Source organism: Carcharodon carcharias, chromosome X (assembly GCF_017639515.1).
Source record: "Carcharodon carcharias isolate sCarCar2 chromosome X, sCarCar2.pri, whole genome shotgun sequence".
Taxonomy (NCBI): Eukaryota; Metazoa; Chordata; class Chondrichthyes; order Lamniformes; family Lamnidae; genus Carcharodon; species Carcharodon carcharias.
In genome coordinates this window covers 1,968,117-1,986,466 of record NC_054507.1, presented here as the reverse complement: position 1 = coordinate 1,986,466, position 18,350 = coordinate 1,968,117, and the positions used below count along the sequence as shown (strand labels likewise).

At 45.5% G+C, this 18,350-nt stretch overlaps 1 protein-coding gene across 1 annotated transcript in view; it reads left to right on the top strand.

Moving 5' to 3' along the window:
* The window catches only part of stac3 (SH3 and cysteine rich domain 3), a 28,427-nt gene extending 24,276 nt beyond the window's left edge, over window positions 1–4,151 (top strand). The window contains exons 10-11 of the mRNA XM_041180185.1: window positions 654–791; window positions 4,053–4,151. Of these exons, the coding sequence (XP_041036119.1) occupies window positions 654–791; window positions 4,053–4,151 (237 nt within the window). The remainder of the gene's footprint in view (window positions 1–653; window positions 792–4,052) is intronic.
* Window positions 4,152–18,350: the final 14,199 nt, after the last annotated feature.

Sequence of the window (18,350 nt, the reverse complement as noted above, 5' to 3'; positions counted from 1 at the left end):
GCGCCAGCTCACCCTCCCAGATGTCCCACTCACCTGGCTGCTCATGTCAAAGGAGCTGCTTGGATAATTCAACAACAAAATAATTGCTTCCAATTATTTGGGAGTCCAAACCCTTACCCAGGCCTGGACCCCGCTCCCCGCTACGGTAGGCCCAACTGCTACTGCCTGGCCTGATATATCTCCAGTGACTGCACATTGGTTAACAGTGAAGAGGCCAGGCTCTGAGAGTATGGAACCCCTGTCTGTGGCTCCACCCCAAGGTGATGTCAGCCATGTTTACCTACCCCCACCCCCACCAACAACCCAGCCTGGATGGTTCAGTGTGAGGCTAGCGCCCGACACATCTGGACCTGGGCCTTGCTTCCAGCTGCTACTTTTACTTGATTTGGACTGAGCAGCAGTGGTACAAAGCTATGTGATAGCTTTCTGACGAATCAGCCAGGTTTATAAAACCATTTGATGTAAGAATGTTATCAAGGACATGAAAGGCAGCTAAACTGCCTTAAACCTGTCAGCGGTACGACAATTTGGCTTGACTGTGAGTTGTTGTGAGCATGTGGGGTGTTCTGAACAGCAGCATTGTGGCATAAAGAGGGTATTAGTTACTGATTGCAGAAGAACATGTATCTGAGCCAAACAACTTTCCATTTCAGGGAAGAATCGGAGAGAAGTCTGGCTACTTCCCAGCAAACTACATCATAAGAGTGCGTGCAGGAGAACGTGTTCACAAAGTTATCCGCTCATTTGTTGGCAATAAGGAAATGGGCCAGATTACTCTGAAGAAGGATCAGGTATGTTCAATGGAGACTATGTTAATTCAGATACCCTCTAACACTTGTTTCCGTGCCCCGTGCTAAGGGACCATTTCTACAGGCAAACCCAATGCTGCCTTTGAACCCAAACCAAGGAAAAGTAACCCAGTAGGTGGTGTGCTCTGGGCGAACAATGAAACCTTTACGGAATCACTGCAAACATTAAGAGGGGAGCTGCTCAGGCTCTTGAAAAAAGCAAATATCTCCACCTCCTGATTGTAGGGGAGTTCTCTGGGTGGTAAAGGGGCACTGTAATCTTGATCCCTTGCAGCTTGCCTTTGTAGATCAGAGAGGCATTTCCCAGGCATTTCCCAAATTGGCTGAACGCTTTTCAACTGTATTGTCTTGGCTATTTTCAATGATTGCCCGATTGTGGGGAATTGGGGGGGGGGGGTGGTGGAAGTCAGACTATGCCCAATGGGACAGGATCAAGGCACCAGCCCATCCCTCCTTCGCCTGTTTCATGTGTTTGCATGTTTGGAACTGTCACGAAGCAACCAAAATGGATGTTTTATTTTTGAGAAATGCTGTTTTCATTGAATTTTCCCTAGCACCCCCTCTTTACTCTGAAAATCAAATTGGGATAAGTATAGATCAAAAGACCATTTCTCACATTGGGATTCAAAGGCAAGTATCCCAGAAACTGTCTACAGTTAAAACCGTACAGCACAGGAGGTCATTCAGTCCATCATGTCTGAGCTGTCTCTTTGAAAGAGCTACCTAATTAGCCCCACTCTCCCTGCTCCCTCCCCATAGCCCTGCAAATCTTTCCCCTTCACGTATTTATCCAATTCCCTTTAGAATCTGCTTCCACCGCCCTTTCAGGCAGTGTGTTCCAGATCACAATAACTCGCTTTGTAAAACAAAATAAAATTCTCCTCATCTCACCTCTGGTTCTTTGGCCAATTGCCTTAAATCTGTTTCCTCTGCTTATCAAGCTTCCTAGCAATGGACACAGCTCTCTTCTATCATAGAATCATAGAACGTTCACAGCACAGACAGGTCCATCCTGTCTGCACCAGCCAAAAAATGAGCCAACCCAGCCTTTCTAGTCCTTTAAAACGCTTCATGATTTTGAACACCATTCCTTAACCCTCTCTTCTCTAAGGAAAACCACCCCAGCTTCACCAATTTATCTACATAACTGAAGTTCTTCCTCCCTCTGAGTGTCCTTGGAGCATGTGGTGTCGACTGGTACACTTGCGACCTCCCGCAACTAGTGGGCACTGCAGGGACTGGAGAACTTCATCTGCCCTGGAAACATTATTTTAATTTGATAAGTTTCCTTTAAAGTTTTGGTTTTCCTTACTGTGCCCCTTTAAGGGGTGGTTCGTCAGTTAATTAGTATATTTGTTGATATGATTTACTCAGAAAAGTATACCCTGAGGTCCCTCTACTCCTGCACCTCTTTAGAATTGGATCATTATGCCTATTTCCAGGGCAAAACTAAATTGTGAGCCTTGGCTGCACAAGTGCTCAACGGAATAGACAGTGACAAATGGTGAGCTTGGTCTCCACCTTGCAGTCAGTTAACACTATGAACTATGAATAGGTCAGTCAGGATGACTTCCAGGTGACCTATCTGAGGGTTTCAGAATTAACAAGCAAACTTGGTGCAGGCAAATTGCTCCGGACAGCAGAGGGTTCATGGGTCACGAGTTCGAAATGAGGAAATTAGAGGTAAGGGGAGAAGTCAATTGGAACTGTTTCATCCAAAGGGTAAGTGTTGTGAAGTAGGTTACCAGGGAAGGACATTGAAACATGTGTCAATGGATTCAAGAGACAATCCAATGCATCTGGGGGCTATAAGTGAGAAAATGTGTAAGTGGGGTTGATCTTTGAACAAGTGACTAGCTTATTGAGCCTAATGGCTTTTATTGGTTTCTATCACTGCTTTATCCAAGAGCTCTCAGTTACTTAAAATCACATCATTTAAAATTAGCAAAATGACACATGGCACAAATCTCTTTCCACATGTTTAGTTGGTTCCTCCGTCTATGAACCGAGGGTTGCATGAGGAGGTCGGGTGTGGATTCATAGCAGCCAGAGAATTGGCCTTACCATTTTGGTTGAACCATTGGAGTGTGAGGGGACATGCCACATTCAGATGAGGCCATTCCCTCACAGGGAAGGGTGTAAAACTCGAGGAAAGGGCCCATGGGCCATCCTCACACGCTGCAGTCGAGCAATCGGTTCGAGAGAAAGATTGAAGCAAGGCCTGAGAGTGAGTGCCTGAACATGTTACAGTGACCTTTCTAAGTAGGAACAAAAACAAAAACACCTGGAAAGACTCAGCAGGTCTGACAGCATCTGCGGAGAGGGATACAGTTAATGTTTCGAGTCCGTATGACCCTTCATCAGAACTAAGACATATAGAAATGAGATGGAATAAAAGCTGGTAGAAGGGGCTGGGACAGGAGAGCTGGTTAGAGGGCCAGTGATAGGTGGAGGCCAAGAAGACACTGTAAAAGATGTCATAGACTAAAGAACAAAGGGGTGCTGACAGTGGTGATATTATCTAAAGGATGTGCTAATGGGGACATTAAGGGAAGCAAGCTAGTGGCAGATGGCCCTAGTGGGGGTGGGGTGGGGGGAAGGAATCGAAATGGGCTAAAAGGTGAAGATAAAACAATAGATTGAAATAAATTTAAAAATAGGAGGGAAAAGAAAAAATTATACTGTAAAAAAATTATAAATTATTGGAAAAAGAGGGATCAGAAAGGGGTGGGGATAGAGGAGAGAGTTCATAATCTAAAATTGTTGAACTCAATATTCAGTCCGGAAGGCTGTAAAGTGCCTAGTCGGAAGATGAGGTGCTGTTCCTCCAGTTTGCGTTGGGCTTCACTGGAACAATGCAGCAAGCCAAGGACAGACATGTGGGCAAGAGAGCAGGGTGGAGTGTTAAAATGGCAAGCGACAGGGAGGTCTGGGTCATGCTTGAGGACAGACCGAAGGTGTTCTGCAAAGCGGTCACCCAGTCTGCGTTTGGTCTCTCCAATGTAGAGGAAACCGCATTGGGAGCAGCGAACGCAGTAGACTAAATTGAGGGAAGTGCAAGTGGAGCACTGCTTCACTTGAAATGAATGTTTGGGCCCTTGGACGGTGAGGAGAGGGGAAGTGAAGGGGCAGGTTCTACATCTTCTGCGGTTGCATGGGAAGGTGCCGTGGGAGGGGGTTGAGGTGTAGGGGGTGATGGAGGAGTGGATTTTTCTAATTGTTCTCTCCTTCAACTTGTGGCAGATTGTTGTGCAGAAAGGTGAGGAGGTCAATGGCTACATCAAGGTGTTCACTGGCAGGAAGGTGGGAATGTTCCCTGTCGACTTCCTGGAGGAAATCTGAGCATGTGCAAGAACAGGGAGAAGAAGCCTTGAAATGGCTGCTCGAAGTGTGTATCGGTGCCCAATTCCTCCATATTTGAAGGAACTGCCTCTACCTGGCTGTGTAAAGGAAGTCATATTTCATGGTTGTGTCTGAGGAATCTTCTAGACAAAAATGGAGGATTGTTGCTACGAAGATCTAAGCATACATTGGTGTGTTAGGAAAACATTATTTTGAAGATAAAAGGATAGCTGATTTTCTTTGTGTACTTAGGGTAGCACAAATCTGCCACCTTGCATGAGACTTCCTATTTTTAATTTTTTGTTTCTCTTTGCAGGGATTTCTAAAAATATATTAATGAATAAGTTTGGGTAAATGGTGAATGTATATTTGCATAATTCATTCCCAAAACGAAAAGCATTTGTGGAATCCATTCAATAAGAGTTGTGACTAAATGACAAAATGATGGATTTTTCAAACTGGCTTATTGATTCAGCCAAACTGAACGGTGAAACTGTAAACCACAATGGCATCGTCATATGCCAGAGTTAGGGCTGGAATGAGGGCCAAGAGATTTCATTCATAGCTGGCTCCATAGTCTTTTGATGCCAATACAGAGTTTTAAAACTGAGCTGGCCCTTTCTCTATCCAGAGAGCTTCACTCCCATTTGGAAAGTAATGGACAACATAAATGGCTCTTGGCTAGGGAAGCATTCCAGCCATGAAGCTGATACTTTGACAGCTGCTGTAATGGAAGGAATGTAGGAATGCCTCATGGTGTCAACAGACAGGGTTAGAGTAATGGTTTTTCCCCTTAGCCTTGGGAATATGTTTCCCAAATGGAAACCAGAAGAGAAGCAAACACTACTGTTTTGACACAAGCAGCGTTTAGTTACAGGGAAAGGGTGGTGCATTTTGCTGCAGCCATGATTCTGTTCTGTTCTGTTGGCTTCAGCATTGACTGGTGATTGAATGACACATTAAAGGAAATAGATACGAATATATGACTAGGCTAAGCAGTTTCCATTGTGAGCTATTTCTGTGAAGGTGGTAGACAGGGAATTGGAGGCATAGATCAGGTATATCGTGGAGGAGGAAGGTGACGATTCAGAACTGTTTCTGTTGATTTTTGTGTGTGTGGTTCAATCATTGGAAAGGTCTTTGAACATCTAAACTGTCATTACTCACTGCACAAAGTCTTTCATTATTTTTTGAACCCCTATTTTTATCAAATCTGTTGACTGCTGTAATTTAGAAGCTAAAATATTTTTAGTTTTGCTGTGATAGTAGATTTATTTTTAGTTGCTTTGATCGAGGAAGCCTGCTCCTTACTTTCCATTACTCTCTTTTCAGTTTAACTTTCCCAATTTCAATGTATGCTCTGTGCTCCTACTGGGCATAACTCACCTTGAAGAAATGTTCACCTTCTCTGTCCCATTTAATACTTTGTATACCTCAATAAAGTTACCTCTTCCTCTTCCTTCAATGGACTGCAGAGTTGAAGCTTCTTTAATCTTCCTGATAGTCAATTTCTTTTCCACTTGCGTATACGTTCTTGTCACTCTTTCCTCTCTTAATGTGACCCTTTTGCAGTGTGCTGACCCATGTTACACACAGTGGCCACACATGATGTTACATTCAGTGGGCACACACCGGAGTTGGCTGTGCACCCGCTGGTAATTGAAGTGCCTATTAAGGCTATTAACGAGCTAATTAACTTGAATTTTATGCTTGCCCGTCCAGCCTTATGGTCAGCGGGCAGGTGAAAAAGCCAAGTGGCCTTTACGTTTAAATAAAAGCTTTCTTTAGCCATTAAAAACGTGTGCCATCTCATGTGGCACAGTCACATGAGGGGACATGTTTCATCAAATTTTGAACGTCCTTGTATATTTTTTTTAAAAAGTGCTTCAATCCCCACGAGGCAGCTCCGTGCCTCAGGGAGATTGTCGCACTCTTTCGCGAGAGCTGCTCGCTGGTCCCACCCTCCCTCCTCCACCCCCCCCGCCCACACAGGTAGCGCTCAGCGCTGCTGCTCACGATCCACAGAGGGCAGGCCTTAATTGGCCCGCCCGTGTGAAATCGTGGTGCGCAGACGATCATGGGCGGTGGGCGGATTCCTGACTGGTCCCCACACGCTCAATGTGAAGCTCTGGCCAGTAAGTACTCCTGCTGAGATCTACCCAACGCATTGGAAAGCCTCAACGTAACCCCGAGGGATCTGTACCCCAATGTCCTGCTTGTACTTAATCGTTTCTCCATATTTCATGACGTGGAATTCACTCCCGGAAATGCTAACAGCAGCTGGTTCGAAAGGGAATTGGATGATACTGGAAGAGGCAAAACAGGCAAGGTTGTGGGAAAAGAGTAGGACAATGGGATTAATTGGATTAGCGCTTGCAATGTTGCTCCTGTGAGTCCTGTATGAACCAATGCACACGTCATTTTCCACCCAGGGAGTTGAAGTCAGAGTTGGAGTCAGAGGCACCACCACCTGAAGCAAGCCCAGTGTGGGAATGGGGGTGGTCAGATGCCAACACAGGCAGGTTAGAAGGCCTGCCCCCATTCTCTGGGACATCCACCCAGTTCTATTCATGATTGTTAGACACCACTAGCCCTCACACACCCCCCCATGCCCCCTCATATCTCCCATGCCTCCTCCATACCCCCATGTCCTGCCCATGCCCTTTCATATCCCCCATGCCGTCTCCATACCCCAATGCCTCCTCCATATCACTCACCCAGTATCCACTATGGACAGAATCAATTAACCCACTTTCAGAATACTCCCCAGTCCACTTTAGTCTCAAAGGGTCATCATACATGCTCCTGGTGGATTGGGGAGGGGCGTAATTTCCATGCTGGATCCTTAACTTTGGCTGGAGATCGGTGGTAACCCAGCAGAAACAACGTAAAGAAACATTCTGCTGATCTTCTGCTGAAGTTATGGTAGGAGATATAAGAGAGCACTGGCGGAGATTCCAGTCATCGTGTTGTTCATCTCTTCACAATTGGGAATTAATGAGAGGGGGGGTGATGGGGAATGAAGTACACCCTCATCTTTTGTGAGGCAGTTTGTTGATGAATGGTGCCCAACCCCCTCAGCTTTTAAAACATTGAGGCCTGGAGCTTGCACTAGGGCCGCAAACGGTGAAATCCCTCCAGAATGTGCTGGACACTGTGCCAACTTTACCCTGCTGAATTGCACACAGGTTTCTGCTCAAACTTACTGTTGTAAGTCCAATTGCTCTGGGGACCAGGGTTCGAATCCTGTCATGGCAGATGGTGGAATTTGAATTCAATGAAAATCTGGAATTAAAAGGTGACCATGAAACTATCATCGATTGTTGTAAAAACCCATCAGGTTCACTAATGTCCTTTAGGGAAGGAAATCTGCCATCCTTACCCGGTCTGGACTACATGTGACTCCAGGCCCATAGCAATGGGGTTGACTCTTAAATGCCCTCTGAACAAGGGCAATTAGGGATGGGCAATAAATGCTGATCTAGGCAGCAACAACCACATCCCATGAACGAATAAAAACAATTGTAAAATCGTCCATTATCCTGCCTTATGAAGCGTAGTTGATTGTTGATTGAAACGTGGTCAATTGGGGCCTCAGAATTACAGAGTTAAACTCAATTAAAGTCTGTTTAATGAATTGCTGGAGCTAAAGATTCAGGCTGATCAGCGGTCTCAGTTGCTGCTGGTCACCAGCCCTGTGTTCCAAGGGCAGATTTGAACTCAGTTTAATTTAATCGAAATAATTTGAAGTAGTTGTACAACAGTGAGAGAAACAGGCCTGAGGCTTCAGCTGACTGCTGGTGAGTGCAGGTCAGCTCATAGTGATGGACTCATGTGACCATGGGTGCCTTTGCACCTGCGATTCTGGGCACAGTGTGATCAGCCACTCTTCGACAGGCACAGTCGGAGGAAACTCACCGTGGTGACATGGGGTGGCGCGTGTGGACAGTTTTGTGGGCAGGATCAATTCTGGTGAAGGGACCTTTCAAACTGTGTAAAACACAGAAACTCCAGCATTGAGTGGTCATAGGCATAACTCAGGATTAAAATTCCCTGATCATTTGCACTGATACATTTCATTCCACCTAAATTCTGCTGTTATCTGGGCAGAAATCATGCAGAAACTCCAGGCCTGAAACTACTTTTTTGGATCTACTTTATGCTCAGAATGGGGAAAGGTCTGTTGGAGCTATTTACATAATAATAATAATAATAATTATAATAATGGAAATGAATGTTTGAAGAGTTTTCCCGATTGGCTCAGTGAACACCCAAACCCCTGATCCCCACAGGGTTGTGGCAAGGCCCTTCACTGAGGAGGAGTGGCAGTCAGATCCTGTTCACTATATAGTGGCCCTTGCTGGAAAAGCCATGTGTGTGTATGTCTGAGCTGGACAGATTGGACTCTGAGATTACATAGGGTTACATAGGCAATACAGCACAGAAACAGGTCATCACCTAACTTCTCCCTCATACACTTGTCTAGCTTCCCCTTAAATACATCTACACTATTCACTTCAGCCACTCCCTGTGGTAGTGAGTTCCACATTCTCACCACTCTCTGGGTGACGAAGTTTCCTCTGAATTCCCTATTGGGTTTCTTGGTGACTACCTTATATTGATGACCTCTAGTTCTGCTCTTCCCCACAAGAGGAAACATTCTCTCTGTATCCACTCGATCAAAACCTTTCAGAATTTTAAAGACCTCTATTCAGTAATCCTGCAGCCTTCTGTTTTCAAGAGAGAAGAGACCCAGCCTGTCAATCCTTTCCTGATCCGTAAACCCACACATTCCTGGGATCATCTTTGTAAATCTTCCCTGCATCCTCTCCAGTGCCTCTATATCCCTTGATAATATGGTGACCAGAACTGACAGTGCTCAAGGGTCAGTACAGGTTTAGCACAACTACTTGCATGTGCTGCAGTTGAATAATCTACCCACAGGGAGAAAGGCCACTTTAGGTGAGACACAAGTGGGCTGTAAGGCTGAGTGGGAGCAGGAGATAGCAGTGGGCAGCGTGTGGGGGAAGGGGTAGAAATGTGGTGATGGATGCAGGACAAATCCCTGGAACAAGGAAGCCCCAACTCCACCATGCTTCTGCCATGGATCAGTCATGTTGAGGCAGGCAGTACACATCCAGCACTCTCATTGCATTGCCAATCACAAGGTGGTATCAAACACAATGGACAACGCTCGCTAGGAGATTCACACGGCCTGCGATCCTGTACAGTGTAGTGAACAGCAGCAACATGATCACCAACAAGATTGAAGAAAGCTCTCACTCTGCCCCAGCTTTAGTATTAACGAATGTCTTTAATGTTGAAAAATGTAGAGCTCACAGCCAGCCAGCTGGTTCTCTCCCGCATTGTCTCCCAGCCTCCTCTTCCCCCCCTCTCCGCCACTATCGAGATTGTGAAATCCACATAACAGACGACCCAGAAGAAACAGAGTCAGATATTTACTCACTACACAACCTAAAAATGGGTAAAACAGCCAATCTATTTGGCAGTGAAAGTCAACAAAAAGCCCATCCGAAAGGAGGTGGATACAAGGGCAACAACGACAGTTATAGAGGAACACACGTTCACATATCTGAATGGAGGAGACCACTCATTAAATCTGGGAAACTCAGATGCTAAATTAAAGACGTATACTGGTGGAGACATACAAGTAAGAGGTATATGCAAGGTTCCGGTACAGTATGGAAATCAGTCTGTTAATTTACCCCTAATAGTGATAGCAGGCAGAGGATTGAATCTCCTCGGAAGGAACTGGTTAAGAGAGATTAATCTGGAGAGATCACTGAGATCTCAGTCAGAAGCAGGAAAGGCTGCTGTTTGGAAAAAGGAACATGTAAAGACTCAACAGAAGGAACTCATAGAGCTGATGCTTCAGGACAGAGTTTGAGTTGAAGTCAGTAACCTCCAAAAGGAAAAAGAAAACTTGCTGAAGGACTTTCACATGTTGCAAGATTCCCTCAGATCCCAACTTGCACCATTAAAAATGTAAGAGGTAGAACAGGAAGAATTCAGCATATCTCTGGCCGAGATGAAGAATAAATTAGCCGAGAAAACACAACAATGCTTAATTCTCCAGGAAACAATATGTGGTAATCTGAGGTGCAATACACCTTTCAGAGAATGTGTGCAGATTGACCACGTGCCTCTATTACCCTATTACTGTGTAGTGTGGGCTACAATGTTCATCAGTAGTTTAGAATAGGGCCTAGTTGGAGAAGCACACATTGTGTTAGCGCTGTGTTACTTGTGTTAATAAACAGCATGTGCTTTATCTTACATTGGTCTCTGTGTCTGCAGTATATTGTTTACCAACTCACTCACCGGTAGATAGGCGTGCAACCATGTTCCTGAACAAAGAGACCTGACAGAAGGAACATAACACCAAGTCACTCCTTCTCCCTCCTGTCCATCACCTCCACCCTCCATCATTACCTTGTCCACCCTTTCCCCACACTACTCACCACCCCCACCTTCTCTCCTACATCAGGTCTCTATCTCGTCCTGCTCACCCTCCTTCTCCCTCTGCCTCTTCACTCTCTCCTCTTTCCACATATCTCTCAACGTCACAATCTATTTGCAGTGCCCCTCCATCTCTCCCTAACTACCTCACCACTGCCCAAATCCCCTCTCTGCCCCCTCTACTCCCCCGTCCTCTCCTATCCCTTTCATCCCATCATTTCTCCCCACTCGCAGCAACCCTCCACAGCATACACTTCAACTCTCCCTCCAACAAGCACACCATCTCACTCTTTCCCCTGTACTTCTCTATACATTTTAGCATCTCGACCGCACCAATTGCAAAGCAACTCCTCCAACTCTCCGCTCCCTCTTGCCTTGCCTCTCCCCTTTCGCTCGCGACCACTCTCACACCATGCTCACCCCTTTCTTTCACTCCACCCCACTCAGTATCACCTCTCACAATGCTACAGTTCTATATTATCTACCCTAACAGTGGTAGAGCCCCATAGTATCTCCCCTCACCGTGGTAAATTTCTATATTATATCCCCTCATAGTGGTACAGTTCTATAGTATCTCCCCACATGGTGATACAGTTCTATAGTATCTCCCCTCACAGTGATGCAGTTCTATAGTATCTCCCCACATGGTGATACAGTTCTATAGTATCTCCCCTCACAGTGATACAGTTCTATAGTATCTCCCCTCACGGGGATACAGTTCTATAGTATCTCCCCTCACGGGGATACAGTTCTATAGTATCTCCCCTCACAGGGATACAGTTCTATAGTATCCCCCCTCATGGAGGTAGTGTACCGTAGTATCTCCCCACACAGTGGTACAGTTCTATATTATCTCTGCTCAGGGTGGTACAGTTCTATAGTATCGCCCGTCACGGTGATACAGTTCTAGAGTATCTCCCCTCATGATGATACAATCTGATAGTATCTCCTCTCATGGTGATACAGTTGTATAGCATTTACCCTCACAGTGATACAGTTCTATATTATCTCCCCTCATGGTGATACAGTTCTATAGTATATCCCCTCATGGTGACATAGTTCTACAGTATCGCCCGTCATGGTGACACAGTTCTATAGTATCTCCCCTCACAGTGATACAGTTCTATAGCATCTACCCTCACGGTGTTGCAGTTCTACAATATCTCCCCTCACAGTGGTACAGTTCTATAGTATCTGCCCTCACAGTAATACAGTTCTATAGTATCTCACCTCAAGGTGCTACAGTCCTATAGTATCTCCCCACATGGGGATACAGTTCCAAAGTATCTCCCCTCACAGTGGTACAGTTCTATAGTATCTGCCCTCACAGTAATACAGTTCTATAGTATCTCACCTCAAGGTGCTACAGTCCTCTAGTATCTCCCCACATGGGGATACAGTTCCAAAGTATCTCCCCTCACAGTAATACAGTTCTATAGTATCTCACCTCAAGGTGCTACAGTCCTCTAGTATCTCCCCACATGGGGATACAGTTCCAAAGTATCTCCCCTCACAATGGTACAGTTCTATAGTATCTGCCCTCACAGTGCTACAGTCCTATAGTATGTCACCATCACGGTGATACAGTTGTATAGTATCTCGCCTCCCAGTGGTACAGTCCTATAGTATCTCCCCTCACAGTGATACAGTTCTGTAGTATCTCCACTCATGTCGATACTGTTCTATAGTACCTCCCCACATGGTGATACTGTTCTATAGTATCCCCCCTCATGGTGATACAGTTCTGTAGTATCTCCCCTCACAGTGATACAGTTCTATAGTATCTCCCCTCACGGTGATAACAGTTCTATAGTAACTCCACTCAAGGAGAAACAATTCTATAGTAGCTCACCTCACGGTTGTAGAATTCTATAGTATGTCCCCTCACGATGGTAGAGTTCTTAAATATCCCCACTCATGGTGATATAGTCCTATAATAGCTCCACTCACAGTGATACTGTTCTATAGTATCCCCCCTCATGGTGATACAGTTCTGTAGTATCTCCCCTTACGGTAATACAGTTCCATAGTATCACGCCTCACGGTGATACAGTTCTATAGTATCCCCCCTCATGGTGATACAGTTCTGTAGTATCTCCCCTTACGGTAGTACAGTTCTATAGTATCTCCCCTCACGGTGATACAGTTCTATAGTAACTCCACTCAAGGTGAAACAATTCTATAGTAGCTCACCTGACGGTTGTAGAATTCTATAGTATGTCCCCTCACGGTGATAGAGTTCTTAAATATCCCCCCTCACGGTAATACTGTTCTATAGTATCTCCCCTCACGGGGAAACTGTTCTATAGTATCTCCCCTCACGGTGACACAGTCCTATAGCATCTCCCCTCATGGTGGTACAGTTCTATAGTATCTCACCTCATGGTGATACCATTCTATATTATCTCCCCTCATGGTGATACAGTTGTATAGTATCTCCCCTCACGGTGATACTGTTCTATAATATCTCCACTCACGGTGATACTGTTCTACAGTATCTCCCCTCACGGTGATACTGTTCTATAGTATCTCCCCTCACAGTGATACAGTTCTATATTATCTCCCCTCACCGTGATACAGTTCTATAGTACCTCCCCTCACAGTGGTACAGTTCTATAGTATCTCCCCTCACGTTGTTACAGTTCGATAGTATCTCCCCTCATGGTGATACATTTGTATAGTATCTCCCCTCACGGTGATACAGTTCTATAGTATCTCCCCTCACGGTGATACTGTTCTATATTAACTCCCCTCACGATGGTACAGTCCTATAGTATCTCCCCTCATGGTGATATAGTTCTATAGCATCTCACCTCACGGTGATACAGTTCTATAGTATCTCCCCTCACGGTGATACAGTTCTATAGTATCTCCCCTCATGGTGATACAGTTCTGTAGTATCTCCCCTCACCGTGGTACAGTTCTATAGTATCTCCCCTCACGGTGACACAGTTCTATGGTATCTCCCTTCATGGTGATACAGTTCTATATTATCTCTCCTCATGGTGATATAGTCTATCGCACCTCCCCTCACGGTGACACAGTCCTATAGCATCTCCCCTCATGGCGGTACAGTTCTATAGTATCTCCCCTCACAGTGATACAGTTGTATAGTATCTCCCCTCACGGTTGTACAGTTGTATAGTATCTCCCCTCATGGTGATACAAGTCTAAAGTATCTCGCCTCACGGTGGTACAGTTCTATAGTATTTCACCTCACAGTTGTACAGTTCTATAGTATCTCCCCTCACGGTGAGACAGTTCTATAGTATCTCCACTCACGGAGATACAGTTCTATAGTATCTCCCCTCATGGTGATACAATTCTATTGTATCTCCCCTCATGGTGATACAGTTCTATAGTTTCTTTCCACACAGTGATAGAGTTCAAAAGTATCTCCCCTCATGGTGGTACATTTCTATAGTATCCCCCCTCATGGTGATACAGCTCTATAGTATCTCCCCTCACGGTGATACTGTTCTGTAGTATCTCCCCTCACGATGGTACAGTTGTATAGTATCTCCCCTCATGGTGGTACAGTTGTATAGTATCTCCCCTCATGGTGATACAAGTCTAAAGTATCTCCCCTCACGGAGATACAGTTCTATAGTATCTCCACTCACTGTGATACAGTTCTATAGTATCTCCCCTCACGGTGATACAGTTCTATTGTATCTCCCCTCATGATGATACAGTTCTATAGTTTCTTTCCACACAGTGATAGAGTTCAAAAGTATCTCCCCTCATGGTGGTACATTTCTATAGTATACCACCTCATGGTGATACAGCTCTATAGTATCTCCCCTCACGGTGATACTGTTCTGTAGTATCTCCCCTCACGATGGTACAGTTGTATAGTATCTCCTCTCACGGTGGTACAGTTGTATAGTATCTCCCCTCATGGTGATACAAGTCTAAAGTATCTCCCCTCACGGTGATACAGTTCTATTGTATCTCCCCTCATGGTGATACAGTTCTATAGTTTCTTTCCACACAGTGATAGAGTTCAAAAGTATCTCCCCTCACAGTGGTACATTTCTATAGTATCCCCCCTCACGGTGGTACAGTTCTATAGTATTTCACCTCACAGTTGTACAGTTCTATAGTATCTCCCCTCACGGTGAGACAGTTCTATAGTATCTCCACTCACGGAGATACAGTTCTATAGTATCTCCACTCACTGTGATACAGTTCTATAGTATCTCCCCTCAGGGTGATACAGTTCTATTGTATCTCCCCTCATGGTGATACAGTTCTATAGTTTCTTTCCACACAGTGATAGAGTTCAAAAGTATCTCCCCTCATGGTGGTACATTTCTATAGTATCCCCCCTCATGGTGATACAGCTCTATAGTATCTCCCCTCACGGTGATACTGTTCTGTAGTATCTCCCCTCACGATGGTACAGTTGTATAGTATCTCCCCTCACGATGGTACAGTTGTATAGTATCTCCCCTCACGGTGGTACAGTTGTATAGTATCTCCCCTCATGGTGATACAAGTCTAAAGTATCTCCCCTCACGGTGATATAGTTCTATTGTATCTCCCCTCATGGTGATACAGTTCTATAGTTTCTTTCCACACAGTGATAGAGTTCAAAAGTATCTCCCCTCACGGTGGTACATTTCTATAGTATCTCCCCTCACGGTGGTACAGTTCTTTGGTATTTCACCTCACAGTTGTACAGTTCTATAGTATCTCCCCTCACGGTGAGACAGTTCTATAGTATCTCCACTCACGGAGATACAGTTCTATAGTATCTCCACTCACTGTGATACAGTTCTATAGTATCTCCCCTCAGGGTGATACAGTTCTATTGTATCTCCCCTCATGGTGATACAGTTCTATAGTTTCTTTCCACACAGTGATAGAGTTCAAAAGTATCTCCCCTCACGGTGGTACATTTCTATAGTATCCCCCATCATGGTGATACAGCTCTATAGTATCTCCCCTCACATTGATACTGTTCTATGTTATCCCCCTTCATGGTGATACAGTTCTATAGTATCTCCCCTCATCGTGATATATTTCTATAGTATCTCCCTTCACTGTGATACTTTTCCATGGTATCCCCCTTCACGGTGATACAGTTCTATAGTATCTCCCCTCACGGGGATACAGTTCTATAGTATCTCCCCGCACGGTGATACATTTCTATAGTATCTCCCCTTACGGTGATACTGTTCTATGGTATCCCCCTTCACGGTGATGCAGTTCTATAGTATCTACGCTCATGGTGAGACAGTTCTATAGTATCTACCCTCATCGTGATACAGTCCTATACTATCTCCTCTCATGGTGGTATAATTCTTTCTTATCAGTCTGCAACGTTCTGATTGATCAATTTTCACTTGTCTTTCGGACCTGCTGCCCTCTTCCTTCTAGATGGTAGTGGTCGTGGGTTTGGAAGGTGCTGTTGAAGGAGCCTTGGTGAGTTGTTGCAGTGCATGTTGTAGATGGTACACACTCTGCTGCTACTGTGCATCAGTGGTGGAGGGAGTGAATGTTTGTGGATGGGGTGCCAATTAAGCAGGCTGCTTTGTCCTGGATGGTGTTGAGCTTCTTGAGTGTTGTTGGAGTTGCACTCATCCAGGCAAGTGGGGAATATTCCATCACACTCCTGACTTGTGCTTTGTAGATGGTGGGCAGGCTTTGGGGAGTCAGGAGGTGAGTTACTCGTCACAGGATTCGTAGTCTCTGACCTGCTCTTGTAGCCACAGTATTTATACGGCTAGTCCAGTTCAGTTTCTGGTCAATGGTAGCCCCCAGGATGTTGATAGTAGGGGATTCAGTGATAGTAATGCCATTGAATATCAAGGGGAGATGGTTAGATTCTCTTCTGTAGGAGATGGTCATTGTCTGACCCTTGTGTGGTGTGACTGTTACTTGCCACTTGTCAGCCCAAGTCTGGATATTGTCCAGGTCTTGCTGCATTTGGACATGGACTGCTTCAGTATCTGAGGAGTTGTGAATGGTGCTGAACATTGTGCAATCATCAGCGAACTTCCCCACTTCTGACCTTATGATGGAAGGAAGGTCATTGATGAAGCAGCTGAAGATGGTTGGGCCAAGGACACTACCCTGAGGAACTCTGCAGTGATGTCCTGGAGCTGAGATGACTGACCCCAACAACCACAACCATCTTCCTTTGTGCTAGGTATGACTCCAACCAGTGGAGAGTTTTCCCCCTGATTCCCATTGACTCCAGTTTTGCTGGGGCTCCTTGATGCCACACTCGGTCAAATGCTGCCTTGATGTCAAGGGCAGTTGCTCATCTTGTTCTGGAATTCAGCTTTTATCTCTTGTTCCCAATGAAATGTCTGAGGGTAATGACTGGGGCAGTGCTCGGGACAGCGAGTGACACACTGCCCCTCCCAGGTGTGCCCACTACTGCCTGTACGTCAGCAGCACGGGGGCTGTAAATGTCAGCTGCGCCCTCACCCGTCCCCGGCGTTGTCTAAATCTCCAGAGTGGGAAATAATCAATAGCGCGGGGTCACTGCAGCACAGACTGTGTGGTACATAGGGCTGCCAGCTCTGGTTGGACATATTCCAGGAGTTGTTGGAGGAAGAGAGGTGACAGGAGCTGGCAGTGTGCTACGAATCAATGTGGCTCCTGGTATCATCTAACAGGCTGGGTGATGGGCGCAACACCCATACTGCATCAAAGAACCTCAATTTACCTGACATCATTGAGGTTCCTGCCTGCCTTTAATGGGAGCCTCCATCGACTGTGAAATGCATGCAGTCATAATGCCAGTGAGCACTTCAATCCATCTCCCCTTGACCATCCTTCATTTCAGCGGTGGTTTAGGTGCCCAATACCCAAATTCTCAACATGAGAACTCAGCCGTGATAAGAGAAAAAAAAAAATCACTTGTTCTCTTCCCAGCCCCATGAAAAGATGCCCCAGGAATTCTTACAGTGTTCTCACTCACAGCCCCTCACATAAACCAGACTCGGGAGCTCAATTTTAACCAGCTGACCCGTCATTCTGTCAGTGGGCTGATTGTAACTGCTCAGACAGCCGGCTCACACCATGCAGGAGGGGATTAAAATCCCCCTGAGTGGAAGTATCACAGTCAAATCCGATCCTGACCGCACCGGATGTCCACATGTCCACAGGATTACCAGCAAAAGTTGGGCAAATACTGGCGTTGAATAAGAATCTTTGGCCAGACAAAGACATTGCAGTTGTCTGGTGTAGTGCCTGTACTAAAATTACTAGCAGTCTCCACCTCTGTGTTCTTAATGAAATGAAGTAATCAAGCCCCCCACTCCGGCCGATCGCACCCAGACTAACACTCAATTCTCACACCTGAACCCACAATAAAATTCTAACAAATCCCATCGCAGGCTGTAAAGTCCCAGCCAATTGGAGTCCCCCTGGCTATTATTTTTTTGGTTTAAGGTTTGAATTTGATTGGATGGCCAGAGGTGATGTCACTGCGCAGGAATGCCTCACGATGGGAGTTGCATTTTCTGCCCCTCTTCATGGTTACTGATGATGAATTCTGGGACTTGTTAGTTTAAAATGCCCTTTTAAACTTTCCCAGAATGCCTTCTTTGTCCACTGGGAGGGTGATGCCAATCCCGGTAAACTCCCAGGCATTCTAGGAGGGTTGACAACTCTAGTTGCACACAAACACAGCCATTCAGCCCATCAAGTCTATGCTGGGTTTAAGTGCAGCAATTCAGTTCGTCCCATTCTCCACTCTGT